Raw genomic sequence first — 22,091 nt, 5'->3', positions numbered from 1 at the left:
CTACATTCAGGAATTCTTCACCCTTTGGATGCTTATGCGTGATTTCCACCTTGTCAAGGACACCGAAGATGACGTTGTTTGGAAGCACTCCACGGATGAGATCTACTCAACGGCCACCACGTTCAAGGCGCAATTTATTGGCTTGACGCTTTCACCCATGGACTCCATGGTTTGGAAAGCATGGCCCCTCCAAAGGTTAAATACTTCTCTTAGCTGGCTTTGCAAGATCGTATTTGGATCACCGATCGGTTGAAGAAACGTGGCTGGGCCAATTGTGGGGTTTGCTCTCTTTGCAAAAAGGAACAAGAAACAGGCGCCCACCTATTCTTCAAGTGTCGTTACACCATTAGGATTTGGAGTTCGGTCATCGAAAAGTTTGATCTTGCCCACATGGACACCTCCACGTGACACTTAGAGGAATCCGTCAAAGATTGGCGGGAGAAGCGAACCGACATGTCGAACCCTAGTAGATGTGTGATGCCTCCCTCATCATGCTCGTCTCTTCGACAATTTGGAACAAAAGAAACTCTTGTGTTTTCCGCCACAAGAGTGCGACGCTGCCAATTCTTTTAAAGGTTGTTGTTGATGAGGCTAAGCTTTGGGTTACTGCGGGTGCTAGGAATCTAGGGCATATTGTAACGCGAGAATAATCGGATGCCGTATCCCTGGGTACTTGCAGAACTGTATTATCCCTTATTTGTAAACAGAGACAAATCTTTTGCCTCCGTTATGAAAAAAATACTTGTACAAATATATAAGAATCAAAGTGACCGTTCTAACACAAGTTTACCCGCTCTCCGCTTCCTCAAAGAAAGCGAAGAAACGAGGGTCGTGCCCAATAGAGCGAAGACGGTGGACGGGGTGCTGGAAACGGCACACATATGGCATCGACGTCGACGGCGCGCTTCCCGGATCCCGCGCTGCGCCTCGGGATGCCAGTCCACGCGCACCAACTTCGCCGCGCCCGTTCGCTCCCCGGTACCGCCTTCTTCCCCCACTCGTCGCTCTGCCTCCTGTGCGCAGTACCTCTAAGGCGGCGTCGTCGTCGCCAGCAGGCTGTTCGACGCAATGCCTGAAAAGAACGTCGTCCCCGGGAACACTCTGTTCGGTCGGCACGTCAAGACCGAGCGACTGGGCGTCCCAGCGAAGCTCTGTAGGTGTTCGTGCGCATGCTGGAGGATGGCATCAGGCCTACGCAGGCCAGCTTCGAGCTTCGAAGAACCTGCTGGCTGCTGCTAGGAAGGACGTCGAGATTTGGAACCTCCTCGCAGTGCTTTGGGTGGTCTAGCATGGCAAGGCCCGAAACAAAGTGGCCTTGACGGCGTTCGCCTTCCGTTGCGTTGCGTCAGATCGCCGAGCTCCATCGTGAGCACGTCAACCTCTGGATTTTGCTACTTCCTCCCGCATCGGCTGATGCGACTGTGAGTGTGGAATATTCTTCTACTCCCTCTGTCCCATAATGTAAGACGTTTTTTTGACTCTAGTGTAGTGTCAAAAAATGTCTTACATTATGGGACGGAGGGAGTAGTTTGTTTGCTCCGTCCCCTAAACACGCCCCCTGTCTAAAGCTCCTGTTAATTTAATTTAATTTGAATTTTTTATAACAGGTGAGCCCCCTCCTCAACCCTGGTGCGATTCCGCGTGTGGAAAGTCTGGAAGATAATCGATTTGCGGTGCCTCTTGACCACCCACCCCTCACTAACATACCCCAGCCCCCACCAACCCACTGGTTGCGTTTATCAACCTGCTTCTTCGTCTCCGTGCTCAACCACATCTCGGCTCCAAATAAGCCGATCTACACCTTTGCATCTGGGAGCTAAACTACCCTCTGGAGCACGGAAACCACAGGGCTTCAGCTAAGCAGGTTCGTATTACTACCTTCTTCTCGGGTATTTGCTTCCCTAGCTACCTTTACGACCGATATTTTATCATCGCGTTGGGCTGTGTGCTGCACACAGGATTAAACCCCCAGCTCCGACATTTCAAAGATTTTTCTTCTTTCTTTGGATTATCGTGAAGCGCGGGGGGGGGGGGGGGGGGGGGGGGGGGCTGGATTTTTAGACTTGGAAACAAAGTAGCTGCACATATAGATGGAAACCCAGGGAGATCTGCTGCTGAAAATGTCTGGTTCAATTGATACATGGGAGGAGAAGCTGCAGGATCCAACTGCAACTCCAATTTTTCTGCCATTTGAATTTTTGAAAGCCATCACATGTGATTTTTCGGTTGAGCGGGAACTTGGCAGAGGTGGATATGGAGTGGTTTACAAGGTTCGTATGCACTTCAATCCCGCCTGATCCACTTATCAAATGTTTGTTAGTAATAATGCATTATATCAAGAGAGATCTGGCTTGTATCACAGGGAGTTCTTCTGAGTGGGCAAATTATTGCTGTGAAGAAGCTTTTTGACTTACACAGGCTGGAAGATGAGATATTCCAGAAGGAAGTCCGTTCTCTCATGGGGATCAAGCACAAAAATGTGGTGCGGTTTGTTGGTTACTGTGCAAAATCAAGTTGGGAAGCCATAGACCTGCGAGGAAGTGGGAATTATATTTTTGCTGAAACACGAGAAAGATTACTCTGCTTTGAGCACATATGTAACAAAAGCCTTGACAAGTATATCTCCGGTATGATAAGGAAAAACTCTACATTGTTCGTTTCCTTTTATCTTTATTCCTCCCTGCAGTGTTACTTTATGAGATCATGACTCGGTTGTTAGGGTACCACACGTGTAATCATTGAAATGGTTTAAAATCGTTTCTCTTTCTTCTCTTTATCAATGTAACAGATGAATCTTCGGGCCTCGAGTGGAACACGCGATATGAAATAGTTAGGGGAATTTGTGCTGGTTTGCATTACCTTCACGAGAAATGCCATATTGTTCATCTGGATCTGAAACCTGAAAATATATTGATGGATGCTACTATGGTACCAAAAATTGCCGATTTTGGTCTGTCAAGGATCTTTGGTGACAAGCAATCCCGAATCATCACTGTGAATCGTCCAGGAACACAGTAAGCTATACCTTCTTTTTATTGCATCTTATAATCCTTCTTGCAGTGCCTCAAATTTTCAAATCATGCTGCAGTGGATATATGGCACCAGAATACATACTCCAAGGTGTAGTCTCCATCAAGGCAGATATATACAGTTTGGGTGTAATAATTATCGAGATGCTCACTGGTTCTAGAAACTATCCCCTGAGTGCATTTCCAGATCTCCAACACTTCAGCAGGGACAATAGTTCCCAAAGTACCAGCGCACCTTTCCAGTGCTTCAAAGAGAAAGTAAGTTGAAGCAATTAAGCTTTTGAAGATATGAGAATCAAACAACACTATCTTCAGAATGTGTAGGTAGCAGTAACATTTTAGGTGGAAAAAGATGAATGTAGTACGTACTACTAAAAAGAAATACATTAAAAAACATGGATTAAAAGGCATGCAAACAATTATAGGCATATAATGGACTATATTCAAGGAATATTTATCTTGTATTTCTACATGTTTTGAAAAACATGAGGAATGCAATGTACATGATGTTATATTTGACTCGAATCCATGGTTAAATTTTGAGATTTTCGTTGTTAGTCTGTTACCTAAATTGATGTTTTACTACACTCTAACATGACATATGAAATTCATATAGATTGTATATATTTCTTTAAGGATGTTGATCGTTTTCACAACTCTTAACTCAGTCGTAATCTCACAGATACTTGAAACTTGGAGGACAAGGCTGCCGAAATCACGGGAAGACAGGATGTTGGAACAAGTACGTGTATGCATCGAGTTAGGGATACAATGCGTTGAACCTAACCCAGGTAATAGACCAGCTACGAAGTATATGATCGATAGGCTTGATGAAGTGAGTATTATCGATGTATCCATCAAAACTAGTGTGAGCAGGATTTCAGCAGTAGTGCAGGTATGTTCACTCACATCACAAAACATGCTCCCAATTTTTAAGAAATTTTCTACACCTCCATTTTCAATTATATTGGCATGAACTGGTGTATGTGCTGAGGTGTGATTGGTCTCAATAGGCAGGTGAAGCTTCGGATGCTCCACAGGAAGGAGATAAGAGGTCCGAGGTGAGTCTTCTCAGGCCTAATTTGGAAGTGCAGTAAACTAAATCCTCTGTAAACAGATTACCATGGTATTTACCAAGCACCACAAAAACCTGTGCTTGCAGCTGACTTTTTAAACTTGTGTTAGTGGTCCTCATGGCTTGTTTTTTGGGCGGCTTTGGTTGACCATCTTCATGGCCGGCTTGTATAGCATTTCCTTTTTCGTCGTACTTAATGTCATGCTCCTGTTGGGTCCTCGAAAAATAATATCTGTGATCTAATTAGTGTAATCCAACAACATAAAAATACACGCTGTTGATTCAGTTTTTTTCCTGATTGTCAATTCAAAACAACATGCTACTCCTAGTTAATTGAACTGGCATTTCCTTAAAAAAAGAGATTAATAAACTTCCCATTATCAGGGAAGAAACTGAACCAGCACACCCTTAATTGCAGATGAGTCCCCGCCGAGAGGAGGCCTATGATGGACATCATGCAGAATTGACAGATACTTATGAAAATATGGGACCAGAAAAGACCAAATCTGAGGCAAGTATATTAAGAAAATTTTCTAGGCGCGCGTAAATACAATTTGACAAAGGTTAACAATGACATCATAACACTGATTTGTATTACAAAAAGTATTGTTTCACATGGCTGCACACCTTTGCAGATCAAAGTATTGTTTCATAGTATTCCAGATGAAGCTAATAAACATAATGTCCTGGAGAGCATGCTGCATAATGGAAGTGTTGAGCCTACATGTCTTGAGTTATCACTCTTAGCAGAGATCACCAATAAATTCTCTGAAGACCATGAGATTTCTAGAAGTCGGTTAGGAGTGGTTTACAAGGTATGCCTACTTAATTGAACAAACATCCAATCTCAGCTATACTTAACTTGAATGTTGTGAACACTAAAACCCGTAAATGCTCAAGCTAGTTCATCCTAACAAGGGAAATTAAACAGGGAAATCTTTCAAATGGGGGTACTGTTGTTGTGAAGAGGCTCAGAATTGCACCTGAAATTGGTGACTTACTATTTCTTGACGCAGCTAATTCCCTGACTAGTGTTAAGCACAAGAACATAGCACGGTTTCTAGGTTATTGTGCTGACATACAATGGAAGGTGATAAGGGAAGGCGACAAAATCATTGCTATTATGAAGCGAGAGAGATTGCTCTGCTTCGAATATCTACGTAACGGAAATCTTCAGATGCATCTTACTGGTATGTGGGGTGACACGATCCAGTTGATCCCTTTACCTTTTTTTGCATCATACTTTTATTAATTTTATATTTCACATTTCTGACAGTATATTCACTAATCTAGATGGATCTGGTGGATTTGACTGGCACACATGCTATCAAACAATTAAAGGAATTTGTCAAGGCTTGGATTATCTTCACAAAAATTGTATTTCTCATATGGATCTCAAACCAGAAAATGTACTGTTTGATGAGAAAATGGTGCCCAAAATATTGGAGTATGGTTTTTCAAGAGTCTTTAGTGAAGAGATAGGACGAACTATCCTTAAAGACATCGATGGAGCGCTGTAAGCCGAGTCTATGCTAAAACTCCATTGTTCTGTGAGACAATGATAGGATTGAAATACCTTTGTGTCTGATAATTATTTATTCATGCAGGGCATACATGACAACGCCGGAATATTTGGCTGGTGGAGAAATCACACTTAAATCTGACATATACTGTTTAGGAGTTATAATCATGCAGATAGTAACTGGACAAAACAATGAGAACTACTCAAACATAGCGAGTGTAAGACTAGTTTTATTTAAGCACGTATGTATAAAGGAAACATTTTCAAAATGGTCATCTCACATTACAGTTTTGCATATTATCATGGTAGCAAACATACATGGAACACTAGAATTTATATAGAATTCAGAATGGCGATGAAAATAAGAGATAAAGGAATTTCAATGAAAACAATGGGTATTTTTCCCCTTCTGAGAAACTGGCAGTTGTGTTGCCTTTTCAAGTAGATAAGAGATAATATGCACAAAGCTGGCACATTTTTAAGAGGAACATGGAAAAACCTACAAAGGAAAACAAAATCCACTGCTCGTCAAAACCAAAAGAATTCATGGCAGGAATCTACTGTCCATGCAGAAATTTCCTTCTGTTTCTTTCTCCTAGTCTTGGCTAGAACAAACCTTATGCAGTTTCTCTAGTTTTACAACTTATATTGATATCTGAATAGTCACAATTTGCATATTCAGTTGAATATATGTGATTTATGATAACACATATGCCCCTGATCCCTAATTCAAACCATAATTTTCAAATTCATAGATAGTTGAAAGTTGGAGGAGTAAGTTGGAACTGGACGCAACTAAGGGGTACACATTCGAAGCATCTTACCGGCAAATAAAAGTATGCATTGATATAGGGGTAAGATGCATGGACCATGACCCGAGGAACAGACCCATTACACGTGATATCATTGATTGGCTTGATAAAGAGGAAACAGAACTGCCAGTCAAAAGTGACGTATGTGATTCATCCTCAGAGCAGGTATATATGTACATTGGTGCCATGGCAATATGACATATTATATATACTTACTCCTGATCCCTAATTTAATTTGACCTGAGAACCTGTTTCATTATTCACATTTTTGCTGCAAAATAAGTGATCTGTCTAAGGTGATGGCTTATATGCAGATGATTTTTACTTCCAAAGCAACATTGCAACCATCAGGAGAGGAATTACAAGCGTCACCAGTGCCAAATGCACCAATGGTGCTACAACCGACGGGCGTTAGGGTAAGTTAGGAGCTCCCTCAAACAAGCGGTAAAATCTTAATGGTCTGCCAACTATTCCCCCAATCCAAAAAATGACATTCTGAGCATGGTTTTGATAAAAAAAATCGACTACTGACATTTCTAAATATTTTTCTTCATGTGTAAAATCCATATGTACAGATTTGTTTTAAATATACTTTCAAATAACAATTTATTAGATTATATAATTATATTATAGTAGAAATTAATGGCCGATGCATTTCCGATATGATGTGTCTAAAACGTCTTGTTTTTAAGATTGGAATTAGTAATTAATTCTCAAAGCTAGTCAACAGAGAAAGGCTTCTGAAAAAGCTTACACTGTCCAATAACTGCTTCTGTTTAAATTGCTGGCAAATACTGTAGGATGTTGGATTTACATCTTACATAACTATGTTTCACATAAACAAGTCTTTTTACAAAATACATGTACTAATAAAGTTTATAGATTCTTAAGCAGGACGTGTAATAGTCAATTTACTGAAATGTTTCAGAAATCCCAGTCAAATTTTGTAGCCATTAGATCTTCGTCTAGCAGCCCATGATCCTCCTCTCTTCTCCACTGTTAACCCTAACTTTCCAACCCCCAGTGTCGTTATCTGCTCAATCCAAGTCTTTCCCTCACCCGACCTCTGTTCCTCCTCACCTCCGGCAACAGCGCCGCCGCTTCCACCGTCTCGCTGACCTGCCGGCCGATAACCTGGGATGTGCAGTCTCTCAATGGGAGTATTAGACTAAACTTATGTCGAACCGAGAGAAATAATGGGCAACGGGTTAGCCTCAACATCAAAGAGTCAAACTTGATGCGCATGCACTTATATCTATGTGCTCAAGGAAATTTGAGAACAAAAGATTATCACGGTGTGGCAAAGATGCCACTAGAATGGGTATTCGACAAATATAATACCAAACACTAATTTTAGCGGCCATCACAAACATTTTTCGAAAATACCAAATATCAAACTAGCAAAGAGGATGATAAAAGGATAGAGAATGTCCCTAGCCATAGTAATCAAAGCAGTTTAAATACTTGTGAATCAGCGTGTCTACCATGACAACATACTATTCTGACATTCCGTAGCAACCCATCTGTAACTTACTAGTGTCTAGTGTGTGTAATTATAGTAGTTGAAAATAGGATGGTGGCAAGAAAACAAATAAACCCCTAAAAATTCTGGTAACTGAATAATAGCAAATATGTTTGCAAGAACAGAAATTGCATTACTTTTTTCTTCTGAAGTTGCACTCTTTTTTACAAATTAATCTTTGAGGCAAGTATGTTTCAGCAAGGATGGTATACCATGCATACAAATTAATCTTCAAGTATCCTAATTTATGTATTCTTGTGTATATATGAAATTTATTGGTTAGTCATTATTTTTCTCAACCAGATAGTGCTTAAGGTGCCGATGAACTACAGTAACAGCAAATCACTCATCTTGCGAGCTATGTCAAAGGTCAAAGGTACAGTCTTTCTCTCTACTATAGCCATGATTTCCTCACGCCTTGTCATTCATGTGTCCTCTGTCTCGACCGATGCTGTTTAACCATATCAGGGATCCAGTCATTGACATTCGACAGCAGCGAGAGCACGCTGACGGTGGTGGGAAACGTGGACGTGGTGGTGGTCGTGACGGCGCTGCGCAAGATGAAGTACCTCGCGCAGATAATTATGGTGGATGCCACAGAGAAGGTGGACATCCCCGTCCACGACCAAGAGCCTGACTCCCGCACTAGGAGTCTGTGGAACCTCATCTCACGTGGAAAGCAGAAGTTCCTCCAGAAATAGAAGTCTTTGCCTCAGCTAGCCACTGATACTTGGGTGTTCAGTGTTAGAGTAATCCAAACATGTTAGAGTAGAGATACGTGTTAGAGTAGAGATAGGAAATCATAATATGAGTCGGTTTAAAGTTTTCTAGTATCAGGTACTACTCAGTCAGCCTTCATCAAAGCGAGACATATCTTGGAGGGTGTTCTTTGTTTGCACGAGATTGTGCATGACCTCAGCGTTGCTCTAGGGCTATTATTCTCAAACTAGATTTTGAAAAGGCTTATGATTCGGTAAGCTGGGATTTCTTGCAACAAGTGTTACATGTCAAGGGGTTTGAATCTGGTTTCGTGCACAGACTGATGCAGCTGGTGTCTGAGGGACACACGGCTATGGCTATTAATGGTTCGGTTAGTAAATACTTTGTCAATAGTAGGGACCTACGACAAGGTGATCCTATTTCTTCTATCCTTTTGGCTTCGGCTGGGCATATAACTCCTGGCGTTTGTCACCTCCTTCCTCATGGCATCACCCATCTTCGGTATGCTGGTGATACGATCTATCTTAGTGGAACTCAATGATGCCTGTCTTACTAATCTTAAATTCATCCTTCTTTGCTTTGAAGCCTTGTCGGGGCTTAAAATCAATTTCTCTAAAAGTGAGGTCATTGCTACTGGGGTCGAGGATGAGGCCCTTCGGGTTTCCCAGCTCCTTAACTGTTCCCTTGGGTCCTTCCCTTTCAAGTATCTTGGGCTCCCGATCTCCCCTTTTCATCTTAGTGCTAAGGAATTCAAGCCTCTGGTTTCCAAGGTGGGCAACAAAGTTATGCCTTGGCGTGGTAGATACAGTTAGAATAAATCCGAGGTACACGGTCGATCCACCGAGGAACAAGCAATCACAGCACAATGACGACACCGAGATTTGTTAACGTGGTTCGGCGAACTCGCCTACTCCCAGGGGCAATGACTACGGGCGCTCCTCCCCGAGATACCGCAACACCGGCCACGCGGGCGCCGGCACCCCCTTGCGAGCCTGTCGCTATCTAGTCGTCATGGGTTACAACATGGGGTGCCTCCTCATATATAAGAGGCCAAGGGTACAACGTGTCCGACTTCGACACTACAAGTATCCTACCCACACTACAACACCAAGTCCAAACGTAACCCAACTCGTACACAATATTCGACGCAAACACAACAAACTCCACCTTGGCGAATATTCTCCACCACCTTGAATTTGTTCATGTCTCAAACTTCCATGTACTCCGGACTTGTGTTGTCTTCTTCGTAGCTTACGAAGAGCTACTCGACGAGTCTGCCCAGACCAGCCGCCACCGTGGGATCCCGCTGCTACTCCCGCAACTCCAGTCATCGTGACTCCACCTGCAATAGTACTCCCTTGCAACTTGTAAAGATGCGAAGCTGTCTGATGCGGAGCATCCTTCGATCATCCCCATGGACACTACTTTGACTACACAAGCTCCAAGTGGACCCATGACAAGAGCTCGAGCACGTGCTATCCAATCCGAGGTTAACTCTCTCCTTGTTGAACTTCCCTTTGACCCACTTGAGACATGGCTACTACCTCAAACGGAGATGCTTTGTGTGCTTAGGTACCAAGGAACCAACCTAGAAGAAGCTATGATACAAGATGGTCGTCGAGAGCAAGAGGAGAAGCTACCCAGCCTGGAACGGGCGGTACTACCGCCCAGGCCAAGCGGCACTGCCGCTGAACCCAGCCAAGCGGCACTACCGCCCTACATCCGCCCTTCTTCCGCCGAACCCGACAAACTCCTGTGATCGAACGGCTCCAGAGCGGCACTACCGCCCCTTCAGAGCGGTACTACAGCTGAAGCTCCACAAGCGGTACTACCGCCCGAGGGTCCGGTACTACCGCCCTGCCTGTGTGCAGCGTATCCGGGCCGAGACCCATATACTCGTTGCGCCCCTCTTTTACCCCTTCAAAGGCTTAGACTATAAATAGACCTTCCCCTCGTTCTTTCTAGGGTTAGCATTGGTTTAGCTCATTTGAGATAGAGCATTGCTCATACGTACTGGATCTACTCCTCGTGAGGGACCGCACCTCTTCGGAGAAGATCCATTCGGATTCAAGGCCTCCATCCGGAGAAGACAATCAAGACCTCCTCACGAAGAAGAACGGTTACTCTTGTATCGTCCCTTGTTGACTTTGGATCTCGTGTTACTTTGTGCCTCGATGATCTAGCACTTGTGTGATCATATTCGTGTCGGTTGAGTGTTCCTCTTGTCTTCCCCTCGTGATTTCCCTCGTGTTCTTCTGCGTGTTCTTCGTAGGGATCCTCTCCAAACGTGAAAGATCGACCCCATAGGGTTCCGCCCTACATCATCTTGGTATCATGAGCCACGTTGATCACGTTTTTGGAGCCCCTACCCCGTGTTTTCTAGCTTGATTTTGTTGTTTTCGTCCTAAATCCGAAAATCCCCACCAAAAATAGCCCCCAATTTTTTTTGTGATTTGTTGGTTTGATGATGTTTTGTTGATTTTGATCCGTGGATTTGCTTGGTATCGAGTGGATCTAGCATCTCCCCAAGTTTCACCTCTTTCCATCCACGAAATCCATCCAATTTTGTCCCCGAAATCATCCATTTCCGCCCCAAAATCGCCCCGATCCAGATTTTGCAAACAATCCCGACACCAGCGGTACTTCCGCCCATCCCAAGCGGTACTACCGCTGAGCACCATAAGCGGTACTACCGCCCCGCAAGCAGTACTACAGCCCGGACCTGTTTCAGCCTGAAACAGTTGAAAAATCCCGACACGAGAGGTACTACCGCCCATCCGAGCGGTACTACCGCCCATGCCAGTTTCAGCATTCCGAGTTTCGCCATTTTCATCATAACTTCCACATCCGAAGTCCGATTTTCGCGTTCTTTAGCTCGTTGAGAAGCTATTGACATCCCCCATCCACCTAGATAGGCTACAACATCATTGGACACCATCTAATTTTCCGATCGTTGGCATCTTTGCCTAGGGCTTTCACCACATCATCCGCTATACCACCTCCGCTTTTCGCTACCACCATTGTTGCTTTTGGTCTTTGAGAATTTGAGTTGTGGTTCCCGTGTCCTATTGTGTTTCGGCTATATAGGTACGGTTTGACGTCAACATCACCACCGCTCATCTTCGCCAAGGACGGTAACCTCGATGACATCTTTGTTATCCCATGCCATTGCATTGATAACCACATAGCCTTACTTTTGCGTTGCTTACCCATCGAGACTAGCCATTGAGTATTGCCGGCAATGTGACTTGTGCACATTAGTGATCATACTCCATATCATACATACCATACCATCGTGGTGCATATCTTGGCATCAACTTTTGTGTCACAAAGTTGTCATCGCATACAAATTGCTATCTTGGTTCAAGAAGTTCTGAATGAGAAAAGAGCTCAAATGAGAAAGAGCCAATCAAGCTTTTAAGCAAAAGAGAAAGATAAGCAAAGAGCTTATAAGCAAGAACCATAGCATCATACTACATTAAGATTGTCATACTCGATCATCTTGGATCATAGCACCGAAATACCATACATATAGCATATTTGGGATAGAGGTCGTTGCATTTTTGCCTAGTAGGTTGTGTACAACTTCCGTATCCGCCTATTGTGCAATCGTGCCAGCGTCTCTCATGTATTGTACAACAAGAGCATTTTCGTGGATTCCACATTTTGGCTCACTTTTGGTTTGCACAATCCCATCTATCTATTTGCGTGTGTGTTTCTGTGTACCACTACTTGCATGGTCTACTTGTTGCATTTGCAAATTTGCAAATCTTTTTCAACATCTTTGAGTCAAACTAACAATTGCATCAAATTTTGCGCCACAATCCTAACCAAGCTCCACCATAAGCTTTTACTTGTGTAGGTGTGAGAACCGACAAGAATTGGTACCAATAGTGCTATTTCATTGTCCGCATTTGAGTGAACTTGATCCATCTTCAACATCGGTCAAGGTACATTTGGTATACGTTCTTCTCCTTCTACCACTTACATTTTGTTTGGAATGATGGATAGGCCAAGTTCTTCTACCAATCTACCCCTCATCGAGAACGGCGACGACATGTCATCATTCGTCACCAAGAACCACCTCTTTGGTGCTCAACGGGCGTTGCATCAAGAGCAACAAGTAATGAGCGACCGCATCGACAACCTCGCCACCGACTTGCGACTCTCCGAGCAACATACAAGAGACTACTTCTACAACAAGTTCGACGCTCACAAGCAAGAGAACGATGCAAGGATGGACGAGATCCACGCCTTGATGGGGAACCGCCATCCTTCCACTTCTTCATCCTCAAGACGGAGCCGCTCAAGTCGACACTCCGACGACACCTTCTCCGGCTCATGTACACCGACATCGAACACTCTTCACCGAGCCGCGTGTCAAGACCGTCATGCATCTCGCAATCCGCTACATGACAAGCATTCACAAGAGCAAGTCGACGAGCAAGAACTTCGTCCTCCACCACATCAAGTTGCGTTTGCTCAAGCTCAAGAACGACAATGTCAACGCCACCAAGAGGAAGAACGAGCGCGTCTACACCAAGAGGAACAAGACGTCGAGGCTCAACGTCTTCAACAACAACAACGTGAAGCACAAGCTCTTGAGGCGCAACGTGCCCTTAAAGAATCAAGTCGAGCCATCGCCAACCGCAATCACAAGTGGCGCAATCAAGAGGAAGCACTTCGAGAAGAAATCCTAGAGCGGAACTACCAACCGCGAATGCAACGTTGAGTTCCTCAAGCTCCTCTTCAAGATCGACAAGCTCCTCCACAACCTCAAGTTCAACAAGAGCAAGTTGATCATGGACTTCCTCCGCGCCAAGAGAAACATGAGGATGATTACCCTCCATGTTAAGGGCATCATCATAACCATCGCCAACAACACAATGAAGAGCAACGCTATGGCAAGCTGAAATTTACCATGCCCAAGTTCAATGGAAGCAATGATCCCGAAGAATACCTTTCATGGGCATTGAAGGTCGACAATTTTTTTGTTTGCAAAACTATGAGGAAGAGAAGAAGATCGCTATGGCTTCACTTGAGTTCCAAGACTATGTGCTCATAGGGTGGGAACAAATCCTTGAGCGACGTCAAGCAAGAGGTGAACCACCAATCACCACTTGGGCTCAAATGAAGGATGTCATGCGAGCATGTTTTGTGCCCACCTACTACAACCGCGATCTCTTCAAGAAACTCCAACTCCTCAAGCAAGGAACAAAGAGTGTTGAAGAATACTACAAGGAAATGGAGATAGCCATGATTCGAGCCAATGTAACGGAAGATGATGAGCAAACGATGGCACGCTTCTTGAATGGTCTCAATCATCCTATCAAGAAGATTGCCGACTTACAACCCTACTCCAACCTCATTGAGCTTGTGCATCATGCTACCAAGGCCGAACGTCAAGTGCAAGATGACTTCAAGTACGCCAAGTACTCATCCAAGACCTACAGCTTCTCCAACACCCAAGCTTCAACGACTCCAACTTCTACTTCAACCAAGCCATCTCCAAGCAACGACGACAAGTCAAGTTACAAGAAAACTTCGAAAAACTCAAATCGTCCTCCTCCTACTACAAGCAACTTCAAGCCGCGTGCTTCATCATCTACTCCGACCAATGAGACCGCCAAGACAAGCTCCTTTAAGTGTTTCACTTGCGGCAGCCGAGGCCACAAGTCCTTCCAATGCACAAACAAGCGCACCATGATCCTCAACGACGATGGTACATATGACTCCATGAGTGACGAGGAGATGGAAGCCCTTGAGAAAGTGGCCATGCACCGGCGAGTGAATGAGGATGAAGATGATCAAGTCTTTTGTGATGAGGATTCGAGCCCCGCTCTCGTTGTCTCCGAGGTCTTGACTCTTCAACATCAACAAGAAGAAGACCAAAGATGCCACATCTTCCACACAAAGGCCGGCATCAATGGAAGGTCCGTCAAGGTCATCATCGATGGAGGTAGTTGTCACAATTTTGCTAGTGAAGAACTTTGCACCAAGCTTCAATTGGTCAAGAGGAAGCACCCGCACCCCTACAAAGTCCAATGGCTAAGTGACTCCAGCACTATCTGCGTTGAGCATACGGTCCATGTCGTGGTTCTAAGTCTGACAGTAGAATGGGGGGTAGGTATGGAGAGGCAAGGTCCTAGCTATGGAGTAGTTGTACACATGAGTGTTTAACGAGTTCAGGCCCTTCTCTAAGGAAGTAATAGCCCTACGTCTCGGAGCCCAGAGGCGGTCGACTGGTTTATGTGTATAAGGATTACAGGGGTGCGAACCCTTCTACCAGTGGAGGAGGGTGGCTTATATAGAGGACGCCAGGACCCCAGCCTACCCACGTAGTAGAGGGTTAAAGTACATTAAGGCCAGGCGTTACTGGTAACGCCCTACATAAAGTGTCATCATGACCATTAAGACTACTTAATTACAGACCGTTTGGATACAGAATAGATCCTGAATTTCTGATGGTCGAGTGAGTCTTCATGGTCGAGTCTCTTCTAGCCGGTCGAGCGGAGTCTCTCTTGGTCGAGTGGAGCCTCTCCTGGTCGACTGGAAGGTAGCTTTGTCTAAGGATGTCCTTGGGCATGGTATCCTAGATAGGTCCATGACCCTACCCTAGGTACATAACATCATCATTAGCCCCCGAATGGATCGAGGTTCGAGTGAGGAAGGAGTTGATGATTTTCTCCGACTCATTTCCTGCGCTTTGATTATGTCGTATCTTGGATCGGCGATTTTTCTTTCGGCGTTGGCGTCAACTTTTACTTCAGTCGCCTTGATCCATTCTTGTCTTCTGTCGAGTGAACTTTTGAACTTTGGTGAACTTCTGAGCGACGGATCGCGGGAAAGATATCGTCTGACAGATTGATCTGCTGCTAGCGGATTTTGCGGGATCCGAAATTTGGGAAGTGCGTGAAGCGGGGCGGTCCGCGGCAATCGTACGGGATAAGGCGTGGATGCCTTGATTTCCGCGCCGCCTTCGCCACGTATCGTGCGTGTGCGACTGTTTCGGGATGTGACAGGATCGCCCGGACCCACCCGTCAGCCACTCGGAAGCGCCCTTATATAAAGCGTCGGGGGAGGGTTTTTTGAACAATGCCTTCCCATTCTTCTCTCTTCCCTCTTTGCCTCCGTCCACTGCGCCTGCTCTCGCCTCTGCCTACCCACCCCTCGCGCGCTTCGCCGGCAATAATGGTGAAGGAGAAGACGGCAGCCCTAGAGCGCGCGAAGAAGGCGGCGGCGACGGGGCAAGCGAAGGGGAGACCGTCCAGTCGGGGCGGATCTTCGTCAAGGTCCCGCCTGCCGAAGAGTTTGGTCCAAGGGGATTGGATCCGCTCGACCATCACTGAGAAAGATCTCAACGACCTGGCCAATGAGGGACTGATACCCCACGGGTCAGCGAGGCTCCCGGGGACCGAGTGTCAACCGCAGCCGCAGGAGGGTGAGTGTGTTCTCTTAGCCACTCACGTAGACCGTGGTTTTTCTCTGCCGCCGAGTGTTTTCTTCCGAGGGTTTCTGAATTTCTTTGGGGCGCAACTCCACCATTTCAATCCCAATTCCATCGCCTATCTTGCTGCCTTTGTGTCCATGTGCAAGAACTTCCTGGGTTGTCGACCACACTGGGGTCTCTTCAAGCACATATTCACCTGTCGCTCACAGACAGTGAAAAAGGCGAGTCCGGACGATGAGAGGACCAAGGTTATTCAGATGTGCGGGGGTCTTGGGATTCAGTTGAGGAATAAGAGCACTTTCTCGGCCATGACCCTTCCTGAGTCGGTTAGAGGGTGGCGGTCGACTTGGTTCTACTGCCAAGACGAGTCGACGCCGGGGCAGTCGACTGGTCTCCCTCCGTTCTCCATGGACCGAGTGGACAAACCGTCTTCTCTGAAGGTGCTTCCTGAGGAGAAAGCCGAGGTAAAAATGTTGATGGAGCGCATGGTCCAACTCGTTCGGGATGGAGTGACGGGCATGGATCTTCTGGAAGTCTTCCTTAGGCGGCGCATCCAACCGCTTCAGTATCGAGGCCACCCGATGTGGCTGTACTGCGGTACCGAAGACACCACTCGGGTCCATCCAGAAGCAGTCGACGACGCCACGCTGGAGAGGTGGGTGGCCGCCATCACAGGGAACAAGGACAACCCTCGAGGGGCTAGGAGGATCCCGCCACTCGACTGTACTTATACGCCGGACACGGTATGGCCACTTATCTCCGATTGTGATCTTGCTTTGTCCACTCTGCTTTGCCGTGAATTGGTCGATTGATCTTTGTTTTGCTTTGTTGTCTGACAGGCCACCACTGAATTATACTCGATGCCCAATGGAGCGCAGACACCGACTGAGGAGGAGGAAGGAAGCGGGGGCGAAAGCCTGGAGGAGTGGGATTCGGATGCTGACGACGATGACGAGGTCGACGACTCTGGTGAGGAGGAAGAAGAGGAGGGGGAGGAGGAAGTTGTACCTCCCCGCTCGGAAAGACGCTCGAAGCTTGCCCATGATCCCGCGACTGAGCGTGGTAAGAGGGTCGCGACCGCTACCCAGTCGACCAAGCGCCCTTGGACTACTTCTCCGGCGCCGACTGAGAAGGCTAACCTGCGAAGGTCTTGCCGAAGATGAAGATGGTGATCCCCACTATCTCAAGGTAATGGTAGTCTTGAGTTTTCCCCGTTTCATGAACTTGTTCTTGGTCGACTCATGGGCCAATCGACTGACTTTTGGAACTGCAGCGCTGCTACTTCCGATACTTCGGCGAGGGCTGAAGACCACGAGATGGAGGATGCTGCTACCTCGAAACCTGGTATGACTCTTGTGATGCCGTTTTCAGTCGACTGACTTATTGTCTCTAATTTTGATTCTTTCTGCAGTTTCATCTAACATTGTTATTGACCTTCCTGACGACGACGACGATGAAGAACCACCACGGCAGAGGAGAAGCAAGAAAACGTCTGCTGGCAAGGCGACTCAGGATGTGCCGGCACCCGAGACGTTGGTCGTGGAGGGGGACAATGTCACTCGACCCACCGTAACCTTTGCGGTGCCGTTGACGAGTGCTCGCCCTTCGTCGTCGAGTGCTGCTCATCCCTCGCTTTTCTCCACCTACCCCGTTCCAGAAGACCAAGCTAGTGCTGCTAGAGAAGCAATACGCCAAGCGGGGGTCATGATGGAACAAGTGAAGGCAATACGAGAAGCCAGCCAGGCAGCCTATGACGCCAGTTCGGCTCTTCAGAGTAATGTTCAGGTCAGTCGGTCACTGTCAGTTCTGTTAGGATATGATATCTGAAAACTCTTCTTTCTGCAATTCTTAGAGTTTGTCTTACACCCACTGGGTGTGTCGATTGAAATTCTGGATTAGTGGGGGCACGCTGAGTGCACCCACTGGGTGTAGTCCCCAAGGCTATGGTCGATTGCTGGCAGTCGACCATAGGCTTTAAGTTTTGTCCTTACTCGACTAGGTCGAATAGATTCATAGACCGGTGGGGGCACGCTGAGTGCACCCACTGGGTGTAGTCCCCGAGACTGTGGTCGACTGCTGGCAGTCGACTATAGTCTGAAGAACATCTCCCTTCTTTTTTTTATTATTGGTCGACTGGTCGACTCTAACTAATGAAACTAGTGGGGGCACGCTGAGTGCACCCACTGGGTGTAGTCCCCGAGACTATGGTCGAATGTTTGTATTCGGCCGTAGTCTTAGAAACGGTATGATTTTTCCTTACTCACTCGGAAGTGATTTGTCTTTGACATCTGTCAGTTGGTTCTTTGTAGAAATCCTGTGACCTTGCGGCTCATTATACTGAGTTGGAGAACAAGCACATTCAGCTCGAGCTTGATCTGAAACTGGCCCAAGAGAACTTAACGAAGGTGAAGGAGGAAGCTAAAGGTATGCTTGGTGAGGCTTTTGATGACTGCCTTTGTCTCTTACTTGTTTCCGAATCTAGTCTCACTGTAACTTTGCAGACAAAGTGAAGGATGCCCTGAAGAAGCAAGAGCTTGACTTGGTTGAGATGCAAAAGACTGCTTTAGAGAAGACTAGGCTTGTGGATGAGAAGCTGGCTTCAGTGACCAAGCTTGAAGAAGAAAACACCAATCTGAAAGCCGCTCTTGATGCTACCAACCAGGAGGTCAGTCGACTGAAAAGTGACAAGACCACCCTGAATGACAAGGCCAGTGAGTTGAAGAGAAAGAAGAACGATCTAGAGGCATATCTGGGTGGACTCGCCAAGAAGTTGTTCCTCATGCTTGAAGGTAATCCTTTGTGTCAAACAAATATTTTAATTGTAACCTCCGACTGTTTGTCTTGACTCGGTGGTTGTGCTCGCAAAATTTTGTCCGAACTTTGAAGAGGAGACTGGTCGACTGGAAGTAAACCTGGACCCCATCAACTCTCCCATGAAAGATGAAGTCGCCATGAATGTGCTCCGGCTTGAATCTTGTGTTGCTGCTGTCATCGACTATCTCGCAAGGCTGAAGGTCGCAACTTCTCGCATCGACACAACACTCTGGCCAAGAGAGACGCTCCAGAACGACCTCGAGTCCCTGATGACTCGACTGAACAAGGTCCCAAGTCAAGTGCAGGAGTGGAAGAAGTCTTCGGCCAGGTGTGGTGCGGATGTTGCTCTGTCTCTGGTCCGCGTTCACTGCAAGGATGCACGAGAGGACAAGCTGGTGGCTCTTAGGGTGGCTAACACCAAGAAGCACGATTTCAGATCTTTCATGGAGACCTTCATTGCTGCTGCCACTCGGATTGCAGATGGAATTGATCTGGACGAGTTTGTTGCACCTTCCAGCCCTCCACAGGAGGGGTAAAAAACTTCTGAGCTTGATACTTTAAATTTGCCTCGGTATGCCGAGTGAGTTTTGTAACCGACAAACCTTAACAGGCCTAGCGCCTGAGCACTTTCGGTTCCGTTAGGTGTTATCCGAACTTGGATTCGATGTTGAATATGTTTGCATTTGGTTTGAGGTGTCTTTTGCAGGTTAAAGCGAAGCGCTCATTGCAATCGACTTGTTCCCCAATACACTTAGATGAGCACTGAGCTGCAGCTAAGCCTCCGAGTGGAAGGTTTGCTCTCCACTCGGTAGGATTTTAAATACATAGGCGAGCACTGGGCTGCAGCTAAGCCCCCGAGTGGGAGGTTTGCTCTCCACTCTGTAGGATTTTAAATACTTAGGCGAGCACTGGGCTGCAGCTAAGCCCCCGAGTGGGAGGTTTGCTCTCCACTCGGTAGGATTTCACATACTTAGGCGAGCGCTAGGCTGCAGCTAAGCCCTCGAGTGGGAGGTCTGCTCTTCACTCGGTAGTATTTTAGATACTTAGGCGAGCACTGGGCTGCAGCTAAGCCCCCGAGTGGGAGGTTTGCTCTCCAGTCGGTAGGATTTCAGATACTTAGGCGAGCACTGAGCTGCAGCTAAGCCCCCGAGTGGGAGGTTTGCTCTCCACTCGGTAGGATTTCAGATACTTCGGCGAGCACTGGGCTGCAGCTAAGCCCCCGAGTGGGAGGTTTGCTCTCCACTCGGTAGGATTTCAAATACTTAGGCGAGCACTGGGCTGCAGCTAAGCCTCCGAGTGGGAGGTTTGCTCTCCACTTGGTAGGATTTTGAATTGGTGGCGTAGCTCGGAAGGAGAGGGTAGCAGTCGACCTGCACCTTGTCCTCCTTGCGAAGCGCATGTTGTACTTGTGGCGTAGCTCAGAAGGAGAGGGTAGCAATCGACCTGCACCTCGTCGTCCTTGCGAAGCGCACGTTGTATTTGTACTTAGGCGAGCGCAATGCTGCAGCTAAGCCTCCGGGTGGATGGCTGGCTTACCACTCGACAGGATTTTGTTTATCTTAGGCGAGTACTTGGACTGCAGCTAAGCCTCCGAGTGGAAGGCTGGCTTACCACTCGGTAGGATTTTATTTATCTTAGGCGAGTACTTGGACTGCAGCTAAGCCTCCGAGTGGAAGGCTGGCTTACCACTCGGTAGGATTTTATTTATCTTAGGCGAGTACTTGGACTGCAGCTAAGCCTCCGAGTGGAAGGCTGACTTACCACTCGACAGGATTTTGTTTATCTTAGGCGAGTACTTGGACTGCAGCTAAGCCTCTGAGTGGAAGGCTGGCTTACCACTCGATAGGATTTTATTTATCTTAGGCGAGTACTTGGACTGCAGCTAAGCCTCCGAGTGGAAGGATGGCTTACCACTCGGTAGGATTTATTTATCTTAGGCGAGTACTTGGACTGCAGCTAAGCCTCCGAGTGGAAGGCTGGCTTACCACTCGGTAGGATTTTATTTATCTTAGGCGAGTACTTGGACTGCAGCTACCGAGTGGAAGGCTGAATTACCACTCGGTAGGATTTTGTTTATCTTAGGCGAAACGGATTTCGCGGCTAAGCCTTCGTGTGGGAGACTGGCTCACCACTCGGTTAGGATTTTTTTACACACTTGGGCGAATCGGATCGTAGCCAAGCCATTGTTTTGAGTGGACAAAAGAAATAACGATTACTGGGAAGATTATAAAGCTCTTGTCTTTGATAAATAAACTACAGAAGTACTTTTATCACAACTCGTCCGAGTGAATACTTAGGTGTAAAAGGGGCGGAGAAGCTCCGCGTTCCAAGCTCAGGGCTCGTCGATCTGATGCTCGACATTGTAAAGACGGTATGCTCCATTGTGGAGAACCTTGGTGACGATGAAGGGACCTTCCCAAGAAGGAGCAAGCTTGTGTGGTTTCTGCTGATCCACTCGGAGAACTAAATCTCCTTCCTGGAAGGCTCGACTCTTCATGTTTTTGGCATGGAAGCGACGCAAGTCTTGTTGGTAAATGGTCGATCTGATCAGAGCCATCTCCCTCTCTTCCTCTAAAAGGTCGACTGCATCCTGCCGTGCTTGTTCTGCTTCGGCTTCAGTGTAGAGCTCGACCCGGGGAGCATTGTGGAGAAGGTCACTCGGCAAGACTGCTTCAGCTCCGTAGACCAAGAAGAATGGAGTTCTTCTGGTCGACCGGTTGGGTGTGGTCCTTAACCCCCAAAGCACTGAGGGAAGTTCGTCGACCCATGCACCAGCCGCATGCTTAAGATCACGCATCAAACGGGGTTTCAACCCTTTGAGAATCGAACCGTTGGCTCGTTCTGCTTGTCCATATGACTGTGGGTGAGCGACTGAAGCATAGTCGACTCGCGTGCCTTGAGATGTGCAGAAAGCTCTAAACTCTTAGGAGTCGAAGTTTGACCCGTTGTCAGTGATGATGCTGTGCGGGACCCCATATCTGAATATCAATTCTCTGATGAAGCTGGCAGCAGTACCGGCATCGAGGTTCTTGATGGGTTTAGCTTCGATCCACTTAGTGAACTTGTCGACTGCTACTAGCACATGGGTAAAACCGCTTCTGCCTGTTCTCAAAGGACCGACCATATCCAAACCCCACACTGCAAAGG

General features: G+C 46.6%; 1 protein-coding gene across 2 annotated transcripts; it reads left to right on the top strand.

Moving 5' to 3' along the window:
- The first annotated feature begins 1,632 nt into the window (after positions 1-1,632).
- LOC123139278 (serine/threonine-protein kinase PBL27) lies at positions 1,633-8,983 on the top strand. Of its 2 annotated transcripts, XM_044559074.1 has the most exons (16): positions 1,633-1,864; positions 1,959-2,270; positions 2,363-2,627; positions 2,789-3,014; positions 3,089-3,287; positions 3,712-3,924; positions 4,043-4,090; positions 4,523-4,615; positions 4,740-4,919; positions 5,036-5,294; positions 5,398-5,620; positions 5,712-5,844; positions 6,382-6,603; positions 6,753-6,854; positions 8,264-8,336; positions 8,429-8,983. In XM_044559074.1, the coding sequence occupies exons 2-16, from the start codon at positions 2,091-2,093 to the stop codon at positions 8,659-8,661; spliced, it is 2,649 nt and encodes an 882-aa protein (XP_044415009.1). In that variant the 5' UTR covers positions 1,633-1,864; positions 1,959-2,090; the 3' UTR covers positions 8,662-8,983. The 2 variants fall into 2 exon arrangements, with proteins under 2 accessions (XP_044415009.1, XP_044415010.1); XM_044559075.1 differs by lacking the exon at positions 1,633-1,864 and having other exon boundaries at positions 2,016-2,270; positions 8,437-8,983.
- Positions 8,984-22,091: the final 13,108 nt, after the last annotated feature.

This window comes from Triticum aestivum, chromosome 6B (assembly GCF_018294505.1).
Source record: "Triticum aestivum cultivar Chinese Spring chromosome 6B, IWGSC CS RefSeq v2.1, whole genome shotgun sequence".
Taxonomy (NCBI): domain Eukaryota; kingdom Viridiplantae; phylum Streptophyta; class Magnoliopsida; order Poales; family Poaceae; genus Triticum; species Triticum aestivum.
This window is presented reverse-complemented; position numbering and strand designations above follow the sequence as displayed.